Here is a 15,271-nt window from a genome sequence, read left to right on the forward strand (position 1 = left end):
TCCTTGTGCACGCCCACGGTCCACTTGGATATAGACCTCAACTAAGGGCTACACTAGTGTCACTCAGCCTCACCTTTTGTTATTCACTCTATGGTACATTTTTTTTATTAGAGATAGAAAGTACATACATAGAGCTCAATGACAAAAAAGAACTGCTATTAAAATTATAATAATTTTATTAAATTTTTTATTTTTATATAAATATACATATTCATACACAACAACTAATATAGGATCCGAAGGATTCTAGTCCTTCATTTGCTCACTTGTCCAGTTCCCTCTCCAACTCTAATGCCCACTATAAACGACAAGCGGGTGTCAATCCAACTCCATTAAAAAATAATTAAAAATTAAATTTCACTCAGACCCCCCACTGCATAAAAAAAAGATAAAAAAAATAAAAACTCAAATCCGCCCTCCCCTTTCGCCTCACGAACTCTAATGTACTCCTTCACTCTCCTCTTCTCTCTCTCTCTACTCCTCTTCGGTCTCTACTGGTTCCTCTGCCTCCTCGGCTCTGCCGAACAGAAAGGCAAGAATGCAGCCCAGCTTTCCGGCGGATCTATCTCCGCCGAGAAAGTCCAGGACAAGTATCGCCAATACTGGTCCTTTTTCCACTCTCCTAAACAAATCGAGACCATCGACAAGGTTCCTGCCTTCGTCGACACCTTCTACAATCTAGTTACAGATATCTACGAGTGGGGTTGGGGCCAGTCCTTCCATTTCTCTCCTTCCGTTCCTGGGAAATCCCACCGCGACGCCACTCGCCTCCATGAGGAATTCGCCGTCGATCAGCTCAATGTCAAGCCCGGTGACAGAGTACTCGACGCCGGTTGCGGAGTCGGTGGTCCCATGCGGGCAATCGCCGCTCATTCTGGGGCCAGTGTTGTTGGTATCACGATCAATGACTATCAGGTGGATCGAGCCCGCTTGCACAATAAGAAAGCGGGGTTGGATAAACTGTGCGAGGTTGTTTGTGGGAATTTCTTGCAAATGCAGTTTAATGATAATAGTTTCGATGGAGCTTACTCTATTGAAGCTACCTGCCACGCTCCAAGGCTTGAAGATGTGTATGCCGAGATTTATCGGGTTTTGAAGCCCGGTTCTTTTTATGTATCGTACGAATGGGTCACTACAGATTTGTATAAATCGGAGGATCCAACCCATGTGGAGATAATTCAAGGAATAGAGCGAGGAGATGCACTGCCTGGGTTAAGGAGTTACAGTGACATTGCTGAGATTGCAAAGAAAGTTGGATTTCAGGTGCTGAGGGAGAAGGATTTGGCGAAGCCGCCGTCGAGGCCGTGGTGGTCGAGGTTGAAGATGGGAAGGATTGCATATTGGAGGAATCACATTTTGGTTACTGTGCTTGCATGGCTGGGGATTGCCCCTAAAGGGGTTGTGGATGTTCATGAAATGCTGTATCATACTGCCAATTATTTGACTAAAGGGGGGGAGACTGGGATTTTTACTCCTATGCATATGATATTGTGCAAGAAACCAGAGTCTACCGCTGAGTCTGAGTCGTAGGTTATCCTGATGGTGTTTTGAGTTCGTTTCATGGAGCTTCTGCTTTGGTTCTCTCTCCCTCTCCTTCTCTCGTTTCATTTTAACTCTCGCTGATTGCTTTTTTTTTTTTTTCCTTAGAAATATTGGTTTCAGACTTTTGGTTTTAGCTTGGCAATTGGATTGTCTCTAGTTCTGTAGTTCACTTAGTGGAATGTATTGGTTCATAGTTATTGATTAAGGGAATTGGGTTGAGGAGGGCTATCAAAGATAAAGTCTTTGGGATTGTGTCTAATTGTAGTAGAGGAAGGGTGGTGAAGAAAACATGAAATTTTGCCCTCTTAAGTTGAGAGAAGTTCCTCTAATTTATTATTTCTTGATCTGGTATAAGCTCTTTCTAATAATCAATGGAAGAGTGTTTATTATATTATGATTTTGAATCTAAGTTTGGTTGATCTGCTCGAGATATGTGCTATGGCTGCTAAACTTGGTGGTTTTGTTTGGGTTTAAGCTGCAAATGACAATCTCATATAGCATATACTATGTACTGTTTCTCTTAAAATAGTTTTTAAGATGGTATTGGTTAGACATACCACGTGATGCAGCTAGTTGTATGAGGTAGTGTTATGTCAGAGTCACTTGTGGTCCTATTGTGGTTGAACATAGAGAGAGACTGTTACTAAGATGCTGTGCAGTTTTTAGTATGAGAATAGCTGGAGTTATTAATTCTTGAATGGTAGGATATGGATTGAACATACAAAGGGTATGTATAATTTTACTATTTAAGAAAAGTATTATTTGAATATGTTAATTCAGAGTTATTAAAAATTTTTTGAAAGTTAATTTAATATATTTTAATTACAAAATTCTCAAATAATAATGCTAAATGAATTACCTTGTTGTCTTGGCTACCTTAGATTTCACCATATTTCCTATTATTTGAAAGGTATTCATAGGCCCATGTGTAATTTCCATGGGACCTTTATTTCACATGGATGTGTATAAATTCCAAAACAATGCACCCATCTTTTTGTTTTATCTATTTGCCTATACCCTAATTGTCATCCTAAAAGCAGCACTGCTGTTAGGCTTGATAAGAGAAAAAATTGAATGGGGTTTTGGGACATGTGAAATGTTTGTTATGTGTTTCAGAATAAAATATTATTTTAATAAAATATTATTTGTGGATGTCAATGTTGAAACTCATGGAGAGGTACATTGCATCCATCCTCATTTATGTTCTTTATCATTGTTGATGATATTTCACCTTTTCTTTACATTGCTGATGCAGTTGGAACTGTGGATTTTACTAAATCCCAGTTTAAAACTCATTGTATGCTAGCAAGTCCTGTCCAAAATGAATCTAGCCACATTCCTGTTCTTTGTCATTGCTGATGATATTGATAGGTACAATTTGATATTGATACTGGTATTATGTTCATAAACTTGGAACCATACAAGGAGTTCTTTAAATCCGAATGAGCTGTTGACACTGTAATTGAGCAGTTTTGTAAAGCAAGTGGGGTTCTACTTATTGCTGTTAAGTCCATGCTATTTTTTTTAGCTGTTGTGTTCCATATAAGGTATCAGGTACCTGTGACTATGTGTGCTATAAATAATGGCTTTGTTTGTTACACAATCAATTATATTATCACTGATATGCCTACTTGGTAATAGGATTTTAAAATCCTTGATGAGCACACAAATGGAGCAATATTTAAAACCCCAACATGTCTATTTAATCCTAGTAATGCGTGAACCTTGGCGAACAGAGGTCTTTAACAAGTACATTAGCTGTCCATAACATGGCTGGTTTGGCTATTCCTCCTTGTAAATTTTCTTTTGGTGAGAATTTTACTTTTGTTGTGTGGCATGTGCCTACTTTCCCTTCCCAGGACTCTTGGATCTCACACCTTTTGTCCTCATCATTCCACTCTATATCTCTTTTTCCACCCAAAAATGAGCTTATAATATAAAAAGATTACTGCTTGTGCGAGTGGGCATATGTTGTGCTGATATTTAAATTGATGATAAGATCTGCAGATTATTATTATTATTATTATTATTATTATTATTATTATTATTATTATTATTATGCTTGGATCGGAAGCATATGTTCCCGCTGGCACATTGAATACACATTGGCTCATGGAAAAATATCCGATAGCACAGTGCCGAGTAGGGGTGGCCACGGTCCGGTTTTGAACCAGAACCGGTTCGGTCAAAACCGGAACAAAACCGGTCAAAATCGGGACTGACTTTAAACCGGACTGAAACCATCCTTCTATGGTTTGATTTAAGTTCATATTTTTTAAGAATCGTGAACCGGTGGTTCCGAACTGGATTGAACCAATGATTTCGAATCGAATTAAATCGACGATTTAAATATAAAAAAATTCAATAAATATGTTACCTCACTCCTAATTCATTTATATATATCATTAATTCTCTACATAATTATTCTCTGCATTTTCTTCAATTCTTAATATTTTTTCAATTTTTCTCAAATTTTCTAAATAATTATTTTCTACACTCATTTTAATTTTCAATACTCTCTCAATTTTCTTACTTTATTATTTTATATATTTACTGAAATTTTCAATACTATCTCAATTACTTTGTTATTACTTTAAATCCTCAATAAAATTTCCAATACTCTCTATTTTAATTTTTTTTCTCTTTTATACTTTTTAATTATCAATTATTATATAATTTTTAAAAAAAGGCAAGTAATAGAACTAAAAATTTTTATTCCTCTAAATCCTAAAGGGATATTTAGGTAAAATTAAGTTCATACACTTTTTGCTAATTTCTTAAAAAAAAATTAATTTCATTTCTAGTTTTTTAATCAGATTCAAGTCTTTATTTATTAAATTTTTCTTAAAGATAAATTATTTTTTTCTTGTTTTATTTTGATTGAAAGATTTTTAAGAAAAATTAAAATATTTTTATAAATATAACTTAAATTTTGAATCAATAAAATTTTTTGTCTAAACTATCCTTAAACCATCCCTAAACCGCTTTCAAACGGTCCTCCAAACTGTCTTGAACCGTTTTTTTTCGAACTGCCTTTCAAACCATTTTAAACAGGGGCTCAAACCGGAACCGACGGTTCAGGAACCGTCTTTCAAACCGTCCCCTGACGGTTTGGTTCAGGTTCATGATTTCATTGAACTTAAACCGGCAATTCAAGAACCGTAACCGACGTTTCCTTAACCGTGGCCACCCCTAATGCCGAGGATTGGAATGTACTTGTGTCCCCTTACAGTCACAGGCTTGTTGGCCCTCACAGTCACAGGCATGTTGGGCTCACATGGACCTAATAATCCCATTCAGGGTCTGATATTGTGCGTAGTCAGCATTATCATTGAAGGCGATTCCAAATAGCGATAAACAGTCTCAATGGTGCTTTTATTCCATAGAATATTCAAGGAATTGTTCAGATACTTTGTACTTAGTATTTTTATCTTCTCTTTTCCATTTTGTTAGAAGAGATAGGAATAGAACAACCCACAACTGAGCCTTTAAGGCTATGCAGGATGAATCTTTCAGGTGGAATCCTCTAGCACAATGTTACTTTGTTTTTTATGATCTGCCTTCGTAAGGCTTTTAATAGAATCATCTTTCGAAAAAAAGAAAGAAGATTCTGTTGTTTTTAAGGCTCTAATGTCCATGAAATATCCTTAGAGAACGTCAGCTGCTGTCTGGCATAGCCTTTGTGTGCATCTTTCAGAACTCAAGCACAGATAGGATATCTCTAATTAGCCTAAATCTTTGATGTGGAGATGCAACTTAGATGGAGAACAGGCAGGTACAGGATCAAGGACTGCATATGCTGCTGCGTTATTGAAACAGCTAGTGGTGCCAGTATGAGATGCTGGTTTCATAATCGCCCAGCTTCCATGAAAGGCTGCTGATCTTATCATCTCGAGTCTAACCATTAAGACTGACATGCCTGCTTTAGGGAACACGGTGCAATTGGCCAAAATTAATCCCACTATATGACAAGTTTCTTTTAATTTTAATCAACAGTCCAGTAATAGATGAAGGTTCATGCTTTTCTTCTTGATGATATGCCTCCACATTTAATGAATGGTATTGGCACAAGTTAAGAAAACATGCACTTTCATTCGAGTTCTTTCCTAATCTGTTGTTACAAGTTGGAAAACCAAGTTCAGGATTGTTGTATTCATAACTACTGGTCAAACTTCTGGTGTATGCATGGGAGATGTTGAGCTTCCAACATGATGTTGGGGTTGGCTTATTTTGGCACACCTAGAGACTGGCCTGAGAAACGAGCAATTGTCGGCGATTATTCTTCTTCCAGACTATATTACAAGAAGTCGAGAACATCTGGAATTGACAAACCAAGTACCCATGGATTCCAGGGAGTTAAGTTGGTTGTGAGAGGAGAAAAAGAGGAATGATTGATTGCAATGACACCCTAGAACCAGCTCATTGTACCATTGACAATTGGCATTTGGGAAGATAGAATCTTGATTAAATTTAAATTCTCTTACGTCTCTCACCATACTCAGACCTGACACTGCATCATCCAATTTAATTTCTGCCCAGTGTGATGATCTTTATTCTGTGCTAGCTTATTCAAATCAAATACTAAGTTCATTTAGGATTTAACATAAATATATCGTACTTCCGCGTTTACACGTTGCTAATTCCTGCGTAATATCAGGATTTGCATGTGAGACGTCGGTGAATCTCCCTCGTGTTACATGTCCGCGATAAGTGCACACATGATTAAGTAGTTTTTTTTTTTTTTTTTCCCTTTTCTTTTGCTTGCTTCAAGTTACAGCTAAACTTATTTGTTCATTTGACACGTGTGAATTCTCTCATTCTGGAAGCAGAGAAGCATTTTTGTTGTATGGTGACTGGTTGGTATGTGGGATGTGGCTAACAAAGTCAAAATCATAATGATATTGCTAAGATTTGTTTCTAAGAAATCCCTATATAAGGCTCAATAATATGGGAGACGTTAGTCCATACACAAAGAAATAGAACTATCTGCATAGCAAAAGATGGAATTTAGAATTGCAGAATGTAAGGCCTCTTCCCCAAAGAGAGAAATCCGATCATTAAGAGGTCGAAATCATCGTAGTCTAAGGAACAATCTGTTGGAATCCATTGCACAAGCGAATGGTGGGAGTGTAGTTTCGCAGGCGGATGAAGATGGTGTTGTGAGGATGAAGCTATTAGTAAGAAAACAAGATTTAAGGCAAATGCTGGAAATGATGAGAGATCATGGCAAGAACAGTTCTCAACAGCAATCATATTCGTCATCTTTGTCATTGTCCCTGGAACAGCGGTTAAATCTTCTGCGGAAAAAGCACCTTTTACGAGCCAATGCAGCGGCGAAAGAGAACTGCAGGCGTTATTGGACTCCGGCACTTCAAAGCATTCCTGAGGAGTTCTGATTCTGAATTCTGCTAATGAAGAAAATATTCTAGCATCTTAATGTAGATTTAGAACTTTGCTTAATGAAAGTGCATTTATTTTTATTCCATGGAATCTCATTTCACTGAATAAAATAAAATTTATTTTGTATGTGTTTATTGTTAAATCGGCTTTGCTTTTTATTTGTTGTCTTAAATTGGCTTGAAATAAGGTATTTGAGCTAAATACAAGTTAATTTATTTTCTCTACATAATATTAGAGTTTCTACTTCAAAGTTGGGTCATTCGTTTACCTACAAGTTTATGCCTAAACATGAATAGTATTTTGTCTCAAATTAGTTTAAAATAAAGTATTTAAACTAAATATAAATTTTGGGTAAATCTCTTCTGTTTTAGCGAGCTTTTAGAGTGAAACTAGTTTTAATCCATTTCTACATTATTTAAAATTTTTTTTATGCATTATTGCAAGGACAATTACTCTAAAGAGGAAATTAAAGCAGAGGTTGTATGTGCACTAGATTAGAGTTTCAATTAATTTAAAACTTACAATTCTTCTCTTTAAAAAGTTTCTAATGTATATAAGGTAGGGGTGTGCGGTTTCAATTTGATTTGGGATTTGTCTAAACTAAATTTTTAGTACGATTCTAATTTGATTCTTTGTTTTTCAGTTTCGGTTTGATTCATTATTATTTCAGTTTTGATTTGGTACATTTCTTGATTCTTTGGTTCCGATTCGATTCTTAAAATAATTTTATATAATTATTTCCTTTAAAAAGGCATATTTGAATTATCATTTAAGTTTTGAATTGGGTTATTAATACATAATATATTATAAAATATATTTTTTAATTATTTTTAAATTATATAATCCTTAACTATAAAGTGAATATGTAATTTAGGATTAAGTATGTTATATAATATAGTAGTATAATATACATTTGAATTATTTATTAATTATGTAATACTTAACTATAAGATACAAATATAATTATAAATTATCATATATATAGTATAAAATTGCATTTATAATTAAAAACTATAAGGTAATTCAATGTATTTATTACTAAAATTATTAAGAAAAAATAGAGAATGAAATTTGATATTTGGTTGTAATTATTTTAAAAGTATATAATACATATAAAAACTATAGAAAAACATATGTATAAATTCGATTCCTGATTCTGTTTTGATTCGATTTCAGTATGATTCTGATTTAGTTCTTAGTGAAGAATCATAACCGAACCAAAGTTTCAAACAAATTTTGATTCGGTACGATTTTTTGATTCAGTTCGGGACCTAGAACCGTCTATTAAGGCTTCGTTTGTTTTGTGAACAATATATCTTGGAAAATAATTTTTTGTATTTTCTAGTGTTTAGGGCACTCAAGTCAAAAGAAAAATTAAGCATTTTTAAGAAAAATAATTTCTTCTAAAAAGAGAAAGTTATTTTTTACATTTTGATAATTTTATTAAAATGTAAAAATACTTATATATAACATAAATACATACAATTAATGTAACATTGCAACCAAATAATGAAAACTATATTCATAAAAAAACATTTTCTTGAAAAATAATTTTCATAAAAAATATTTTTTTATATATAAATTATTTTCTTGAAATAAATAAAACCTAATTAAATAAATAAATTTTATTTAAAGTGCGATAAACTCTCAATTCCACCTATAAAAACACAGTTAGGTTATACAATACATTCAGTGTATTAAAGATAATACATCAATACTCACAAAAAAGCAATTAATGTTTAAATTAAAAAAGATAAAATCCACATCTTTACAAGTAAAGATACATAAGCATGCATAAGAAGTAAACAATAATTTGCCATAAGGATGATAGCTTGCTCCACTAATTGAGTACATGAAGCCAAAACTCAAAACCCGAACTTCCTTCATCAAATTCATCAAGCAGCATTAGTATAAAATATTTGACAAATTACTTTAACAAATTGTTCACTATTATTCCCATGGAGGGATAATCCTATTAAAAAGGCAAGAAATAAATAAAATATCTCATAAAAATAAAAAATAAACTAAGAAAAACATATTTACACAATTGAAATAAAATAAAAGAAAAGGAAATAACTAAAAAAAAGTCATACGGCTACCATCTATTCTATGTCGCTGACAGTAGTTAGAATGAGTCTTTAGTATGAGATTAATAATAGATAATTATTATTCTCATAATTAACTTTAATTTCTTATTAATATTGTTTAAATATTTAAATAAACTAAGTTAAGTTTTCATTTATTAATATTTATACCCTCTTAAAGGGTTAAATGTTAACCTTGAGGCTTAGATTAATAATTATCTACTTTAAAGGTTAAAATTTACAAGGATTGTTATAAATAGCTTGTATTTTAGATAATAAAGAGAGAAAGAATTCCCACACTGTTAAAATACATGAAAAGGAAGAAGTGAAAAAAATATATATATATATATATATATATATATTATGCTGTTATAGCACTTAACATGTATGTATATGAAATAAAATAATTATCTTATTTTAATTCTCGTAAATAAATTACGAACAGATGTGTTTATTAACAAGTGGATGTGTCTTTTAATAAATGAATATAATCACATCTGTTAGAGGATATATCGATTTAAATAAACAATCATATCTGTTGGAAATAGACATATATGTTTATCTAGAATAGGTGCAATGACTTTTCATCATTTATAAATATGGATGAGTTTTCAATTTAGAAATATATTACTTCTATTTCTTCTTTTTCTTCTTCTTCTTCTTCTCTCCTAGTCTCTCTAAATTCAGTACGTATAAATAGTTATTAAGGGAAATTTTCAGGAGTTACTGTCTGCAGATTTCAGGCTTTGTTGTATCCTGAAGGTATATTGCTATAACCTTGCAGCAATCTAATGGAGGCAATTAATACCTTAAAGATAGTGATTCATCATACCTTAAAGCTTATTCTACATTCACTGCCTCAACAATTTTAAGGTATTAATCACAATAGAGTCAAAGTTATTTCTGTGATGAATCAAGAGTTCGTAAAACTGGATCGTTTTGAAAGAGCAAATTATATTCGCTAAAAAGGCAAAAGCAGATAAAAAAAAATGAAGAAGATGAATTGCCGTGTAGAGGTCATATTCTCAATAACTTGTCAGACAGACTGTATGATCTATTTACTTTTATCAAGTCTCCAAAGGAAATTTGGAATTTGCTAGAGTTCAAATATAACACAGAAAAATAAGGTGTGAATAAATTTCTCATCATAAAATATTTTTGAATTTCAAATAGTTAATAATGTGTTTATTATCGATAAGTAACATATCCTTCCATGAGGTACGTATCCTTGTTTCAAAACTTAAGAATTTGAAAGTGATGGTTCCTTAGTCATTGCAAATAGGAGGAATAATAGCAAAACTTACTCCTAGTTTGAATGTTTATAGGAAGAAACTTTTGCATACTATATAAGACTTTTTTCTTAAATAGATTCAGAAACACTTGCATATTGAAAAAGTTTTTAATGTGATAATTTGTCTTATGTTGCTGACATGCTTATAATTAGAAGAAATATAAGGTTATAATATGATGCTAAAGCTCACAGTGAATATGTTAAAGAAGTTAATAAGATTTATGTGCATCAGTTGAAAGACACCTTTTGTATGCATAAATCTTAATTCGTGTTGATTATGTTTATCACTAACAAAGTGGAGGATATTGTTAGAAATAGTTAGTAATAGGAAAAGTTGTCGCATAATTGAAAGAGTTATGTCTATTCATTAAAAGGCATCAAAATGAACTTATTATTACTACTAATTAAATCTCTTCTAAGAGGTGTAAGTGAACAAATATAATTGTTCTTAGAGATACAAAGTGAACGGTTGTATTTGTTTTAAGAGTTATAATCGAATAAAGGTATAATCGAATAAATGTAATTATTCTGAAAAATATAAAGTAAACTATTATTTCTATTCTAAAAAGTATAAGTGAACAGATATAATTATTCTAATAGATAAAGTGAATAGTTCTATATGTTCGAAGAGGTACAAAGGCTTTATAAAAGGCAGTTTGGAATATAAATATATTAACTTTTCTTTTTTATCTCTTCTCTTGTCTTCTCTTCATTTTTACCCAAAATCAATATTATTATTCTTCAATTTATTCTTAGAAGAATTCTAAAATTTATAGTCTAGAATTTTGTTTTGGCTGTTATCCTAGAGGGATTTGCCTAAACTATCTCGAACATAGACATTGGTCTATAGTGATGACGGTTATGGAACCTCTACAAGAATTAAGTTACCATCCATGACCTTATCAAAAATTGATGCCTCAAATTAGATGTCCCTCGAAAGAAATAATGAATGTGTTCAGTTATTATTCGGGTGGCAACTCCTATCAATCTATGCCTTTGTGGTATAAATCCTTAGTACTGTGGAAGTGGTATGGGAAGATGATGCTTACCAGTAGACTTGATTCTATTAAGATTGTATAAATTGCATGTCTAGGAAATACTGTCTAAGGAAGTTGTAACACCCCTTACCCATTTACAGTGTAGCCGAGCAAGGCATGCTACATTAGGTGTCGGAGCACTCTATCCTGTCTTATCGTGTATAATATTAATTTAATTATATTATCTTACATGTAGAAAATTTTTTTTCCTCACATCTTATTTTCGTGGAGACCTAGATAGAGTCTCCTTTGTTTTATTAGTGCATGGCGGGTTTTCTTATTTACCTGTTAAAATCCCATATTCATATCATTTTCTATAAACTATGTCATATCATCATAATACCCATAACTATTTCAATTAAATAAAATATTTTATTTTATTCATATAAAATTCATACATTCATATAAAATTTAGATACAATAATTTAAAAATTACTTACAATCACAAAATGATTTATATCTTTTACTTATATACAATAATAAAAATACAAAATCTAAATATACATGAGCCCTACCAAAATGGACTGCTAAGGTGACAACCTACACTGTAGCAGATTTGATCAAAATCTTGTCTTAGCTCTACTGCTGCTGCTATTGTTAGTACTGGTCTTCTGTACCTACGTGTGGTAAGAACCAACGCACTAAGCATATTGCGTAGTGGCGCATAAATTGAAATAAAAATAGCTAAATAATTGAAATAATTATTCTACTTATAACTTTATAAAGCAATATAGATTTCATGAGTTTATAGTCTTTTGCATGTTTATAGAACTTTGGAAGCAATTAAGTTAATCGAGATATTTTCTGTTCATTTATTTCATGTTCAGTCTTAATACTTATACTTGTGATCTTTTCATGTACTCATTTAAATTTAAGGTTTATTACTAATATCTGTACCCAAGTAACATATGACAGACTATAAAGACTGGATACACAGGAGTATACTAATTAAACATCCGTATGTTTAACATGTATACACTGTCATGTCAGGCACAAGGCCAGCGGGCAGGCATAAAGCCAAAAATCATAATAGGCACAACGGCCAACGGGTAGGCATGAAGCCTGTAGAACAACCATATCAGATAGATATTGTCTATCAATGATCATTTCTGTGGGCAGTACTGCAATCTGTAGTCCCTAATTGGTATACCAATCGATCCATACTATATAAATAAGTCTAGATATACTTTGGGCAAATTAGTATTATTAATTACTTATGATCTTATCATTTCATGTCATGCACTATTTGTAACACCCCGAACCTCTGAGTTATGAATAGTATCATTTTTTGTCAGTGATTAGTACTATTTAAAGACACCTTGAGGACCAAAAATAAATAGAAAATTAATTGAGATAGAAACAATAAAAATTCAAGTGACCCAAAAATAAGGATTCACCAGGTATATTGAAAAAGAGGGATTATGACCCGATAATGGGCATTTTGGTCAATTCACCTCAAGAGTTGACTTTTGACCGAAATATCAATTAAATTAAATGAAATTAATGAATTGAATTATGGGGTAAAAATTGAAGAAAAATTCAAGTAAAAATATGTAAGGAAAAATTTAAGAAATGAAAACTTAAACTTTCATTTCTATTATGACAAAATTAAAATGAAGAACTTGAGGCCAAATTATGGACTTAACCCAATCAAATTGTTGAGCAAAGTTGAAACACCGAATCTGCAAAAATCTGGAAATCTACAGATTTACCATATGAACAGTAAATTTTGTATGGCAACTCTCTCTGGAAAACTCCGATTTAGGCGATTCTTGAACCGATGGAAACCTAAGACATAGTAGAACATTTTGTATGAAGAACATTAGACCAAATTATGGACTTAACTTGATCAAATTGCTAAACGAAGTTGGATCGATAAATCTGTCAGAACTGAATCTGCAGGATGAATAGTGACGTGAACAGTAACCGTGTTTTGGTCATAACTTGAGCTACAAAGCTTCGAATTAGGTGATTCAAATGGAAAATAAAGTTAAGACCTAAATGAACAATTTTCATGAAGAACACCTCACCAAATTATGATCGAAACTAGGTAAAAATTGGGTTCAAAGATTGGAGCACCAAGCTGTCCCAAAACCAAAATATTCTAAAATTTTCAAAGCTAACTTGGGATGCATTAGACATGTATGTAATGAGTTCTTGGCAGCAATTGAGATTGGTATTGAGGTATTCTATTTGTGTATTTTCAGTAGAAAAAAAAGTTGGAACGGACAAGGAGAAGTAGGTAACAAGGAAGGAGAATTATTGAAGGTTTGTACACAACTAACCTTTTCTTCGTTGTTAAACTTGTAAATTGCTTGGAATGTGTTAAATTGAATGAGTTTGCTTTGAAAAAGTTTACTTTGACTGAAATATGATTTTTCTCCTGCATTTAAGAAATTTGGGTGTTGCCACCTTTATATGGATATTATGATGAATTTAAATGTGTTTATTGGTTTATAAATGTGATTGTTGAGTGGAAAATTTTTAAAAACTGTTTTGAAACCACAGTTAGCATTACAGTCCCTTTTGGAACTCTCTAGCAGTAACGGCTGCTTGGGGTTGATAATTGATATTGATTATGTCTTCCATTAATAACGGTTAGTGGGGTAAGACTACATGAGTACTCATTAGCTAGTTAGCCCTTCCCTCATTAATAACAGTTAGTGAGGTTGAGATTGCTTTGTCGTGGTGTACAACACGGCACTGATCGTGAAATTTTGTGTCATGGCCTAAACTGTGTGTTGATGCTGGCTACACTAATGCTTTGTGAATTGTGATTTATGAAGTGTGATTTCTCATTTGAAATGTTATTCCAATAAATGGCCTTTATGAACTTAGAACTATTGTGAAGTTTTCATGCTTAAGAAAAATGTGATTTATTATGCTTTGACAAATTATGTTTTGCCTTAAGTTTTAAAGTTATTAGTTGTGCACCACTGAGTGAAATACTCAGCGATAGCTCCTTTATGCTGTCGCAGGTAAGGGAAAGGAGAAGGCTGTCGAGTGAGAGACTTGAAAGTAGTATTTTGGTATTATTTGTGGGTATTTACGTTAGGTATACCCTTGTGATTCCTTTGGATGTATTTTGTACCTATATGTATGGATGTACGGACATTAAGCAGTTTGTATTTAAAAGCATTGTATTGCTATCACATTTTGAGTTTGTAACTATTTTGTATTTTACTTTGAGACTTATGAAAATGTAACTTTCATAATATTTAGTCTATCATTATTTCTAATGAATGTTTACATGGAATTTTAACTATTCTCATGCAATTTTCCGTAAAAGAATTGATAAGATAAAAAGCTATTGTTTGTTTTAAAATCCTTTATAGCATAACTAATGGGTTATCAGTAGGTGGGGTTTGGTAATTCATTAGGTATGCTACGGGAACATGTCGTGCCTTACAAGGGATAAGGTGTGACACTATTAGTGCTTTATAGTAGTTCCATGTCAATTTATAGTGGGAAAATAGGTTACCACTTCATTTTCATGTAACTTATATATTTAGCAATTCATATAGGTAATTTACATGTCATGTATCAAATAATATCTTGAACATTTCTTTAGGTCTAGATTTGGTATCTTATCTTCTCCTAGCAAATTGGCCAAGATGTAGTCACTGTTTGGCTACACTTCCTTCATGGAAGTTGTCTTTCTATGTCTTGTCTTTGTTTTCCTTTTTGAATCATGTCATTTAGAGTTTTAGAACTCAAGTTATGGTCAAATAACCATAACTGGTTCATGGTCTCTTCCTGGGTCTAGATTCAGGCAAATTCTAGAGTCCATGTTTCCCTAATTATTTGGATATGTTATAATTACTTTTCGGCCTGATGTTCTTCATAGAAGTTGTTACCCTATGTCTTATGATTACTCAAAATTTTGAATTACAATTTTTCAGGTCTTGTAGAATTAA

At 32.4% G+C, this 15,271-nt stretch overlaps 1 protein-coding gene across 1 annotated transcript; it reads left to right on the forward strand.

Annotated features, from left to right (window-relative positions):
• The first annotated feature begins 377 nt into the window (after positions 1-377).
• Positions 378-1,936, forward strand: LOC110659836 (24-methylenesterol C-methyltransferase 2). The gene has a single exon (XM_021817896.2). It carries the CDS (start codon positions 442-444, stop codon positions 1,528-1,530), a length of 1,089 nt encoding a protein of 362 aa, XP_021673588.2. The 5' UTR covers positions 378-441; the 3' UTR covers positions 1,531-1,936.
• Positions 1,937-15,271: the final 13,335 nt, after the last annotated feature.

Source organism: Hevea brasiliensis, unplaced genomic scaffold, assembly GCF_030052815.1.
Source record: "Hevea brasiliensis isolate MT/VB/25A 57/8 unplaced genomic scaffold, ASM3005281v1 Scaf1, whole genome shotgun sequence".
NCBI lineage: Eukaryota > Viridiplantae > Streptophyta > Magnoliopsida > Malpighiales > Euphorbiaceae > Hevea > Hevea brasiliensis.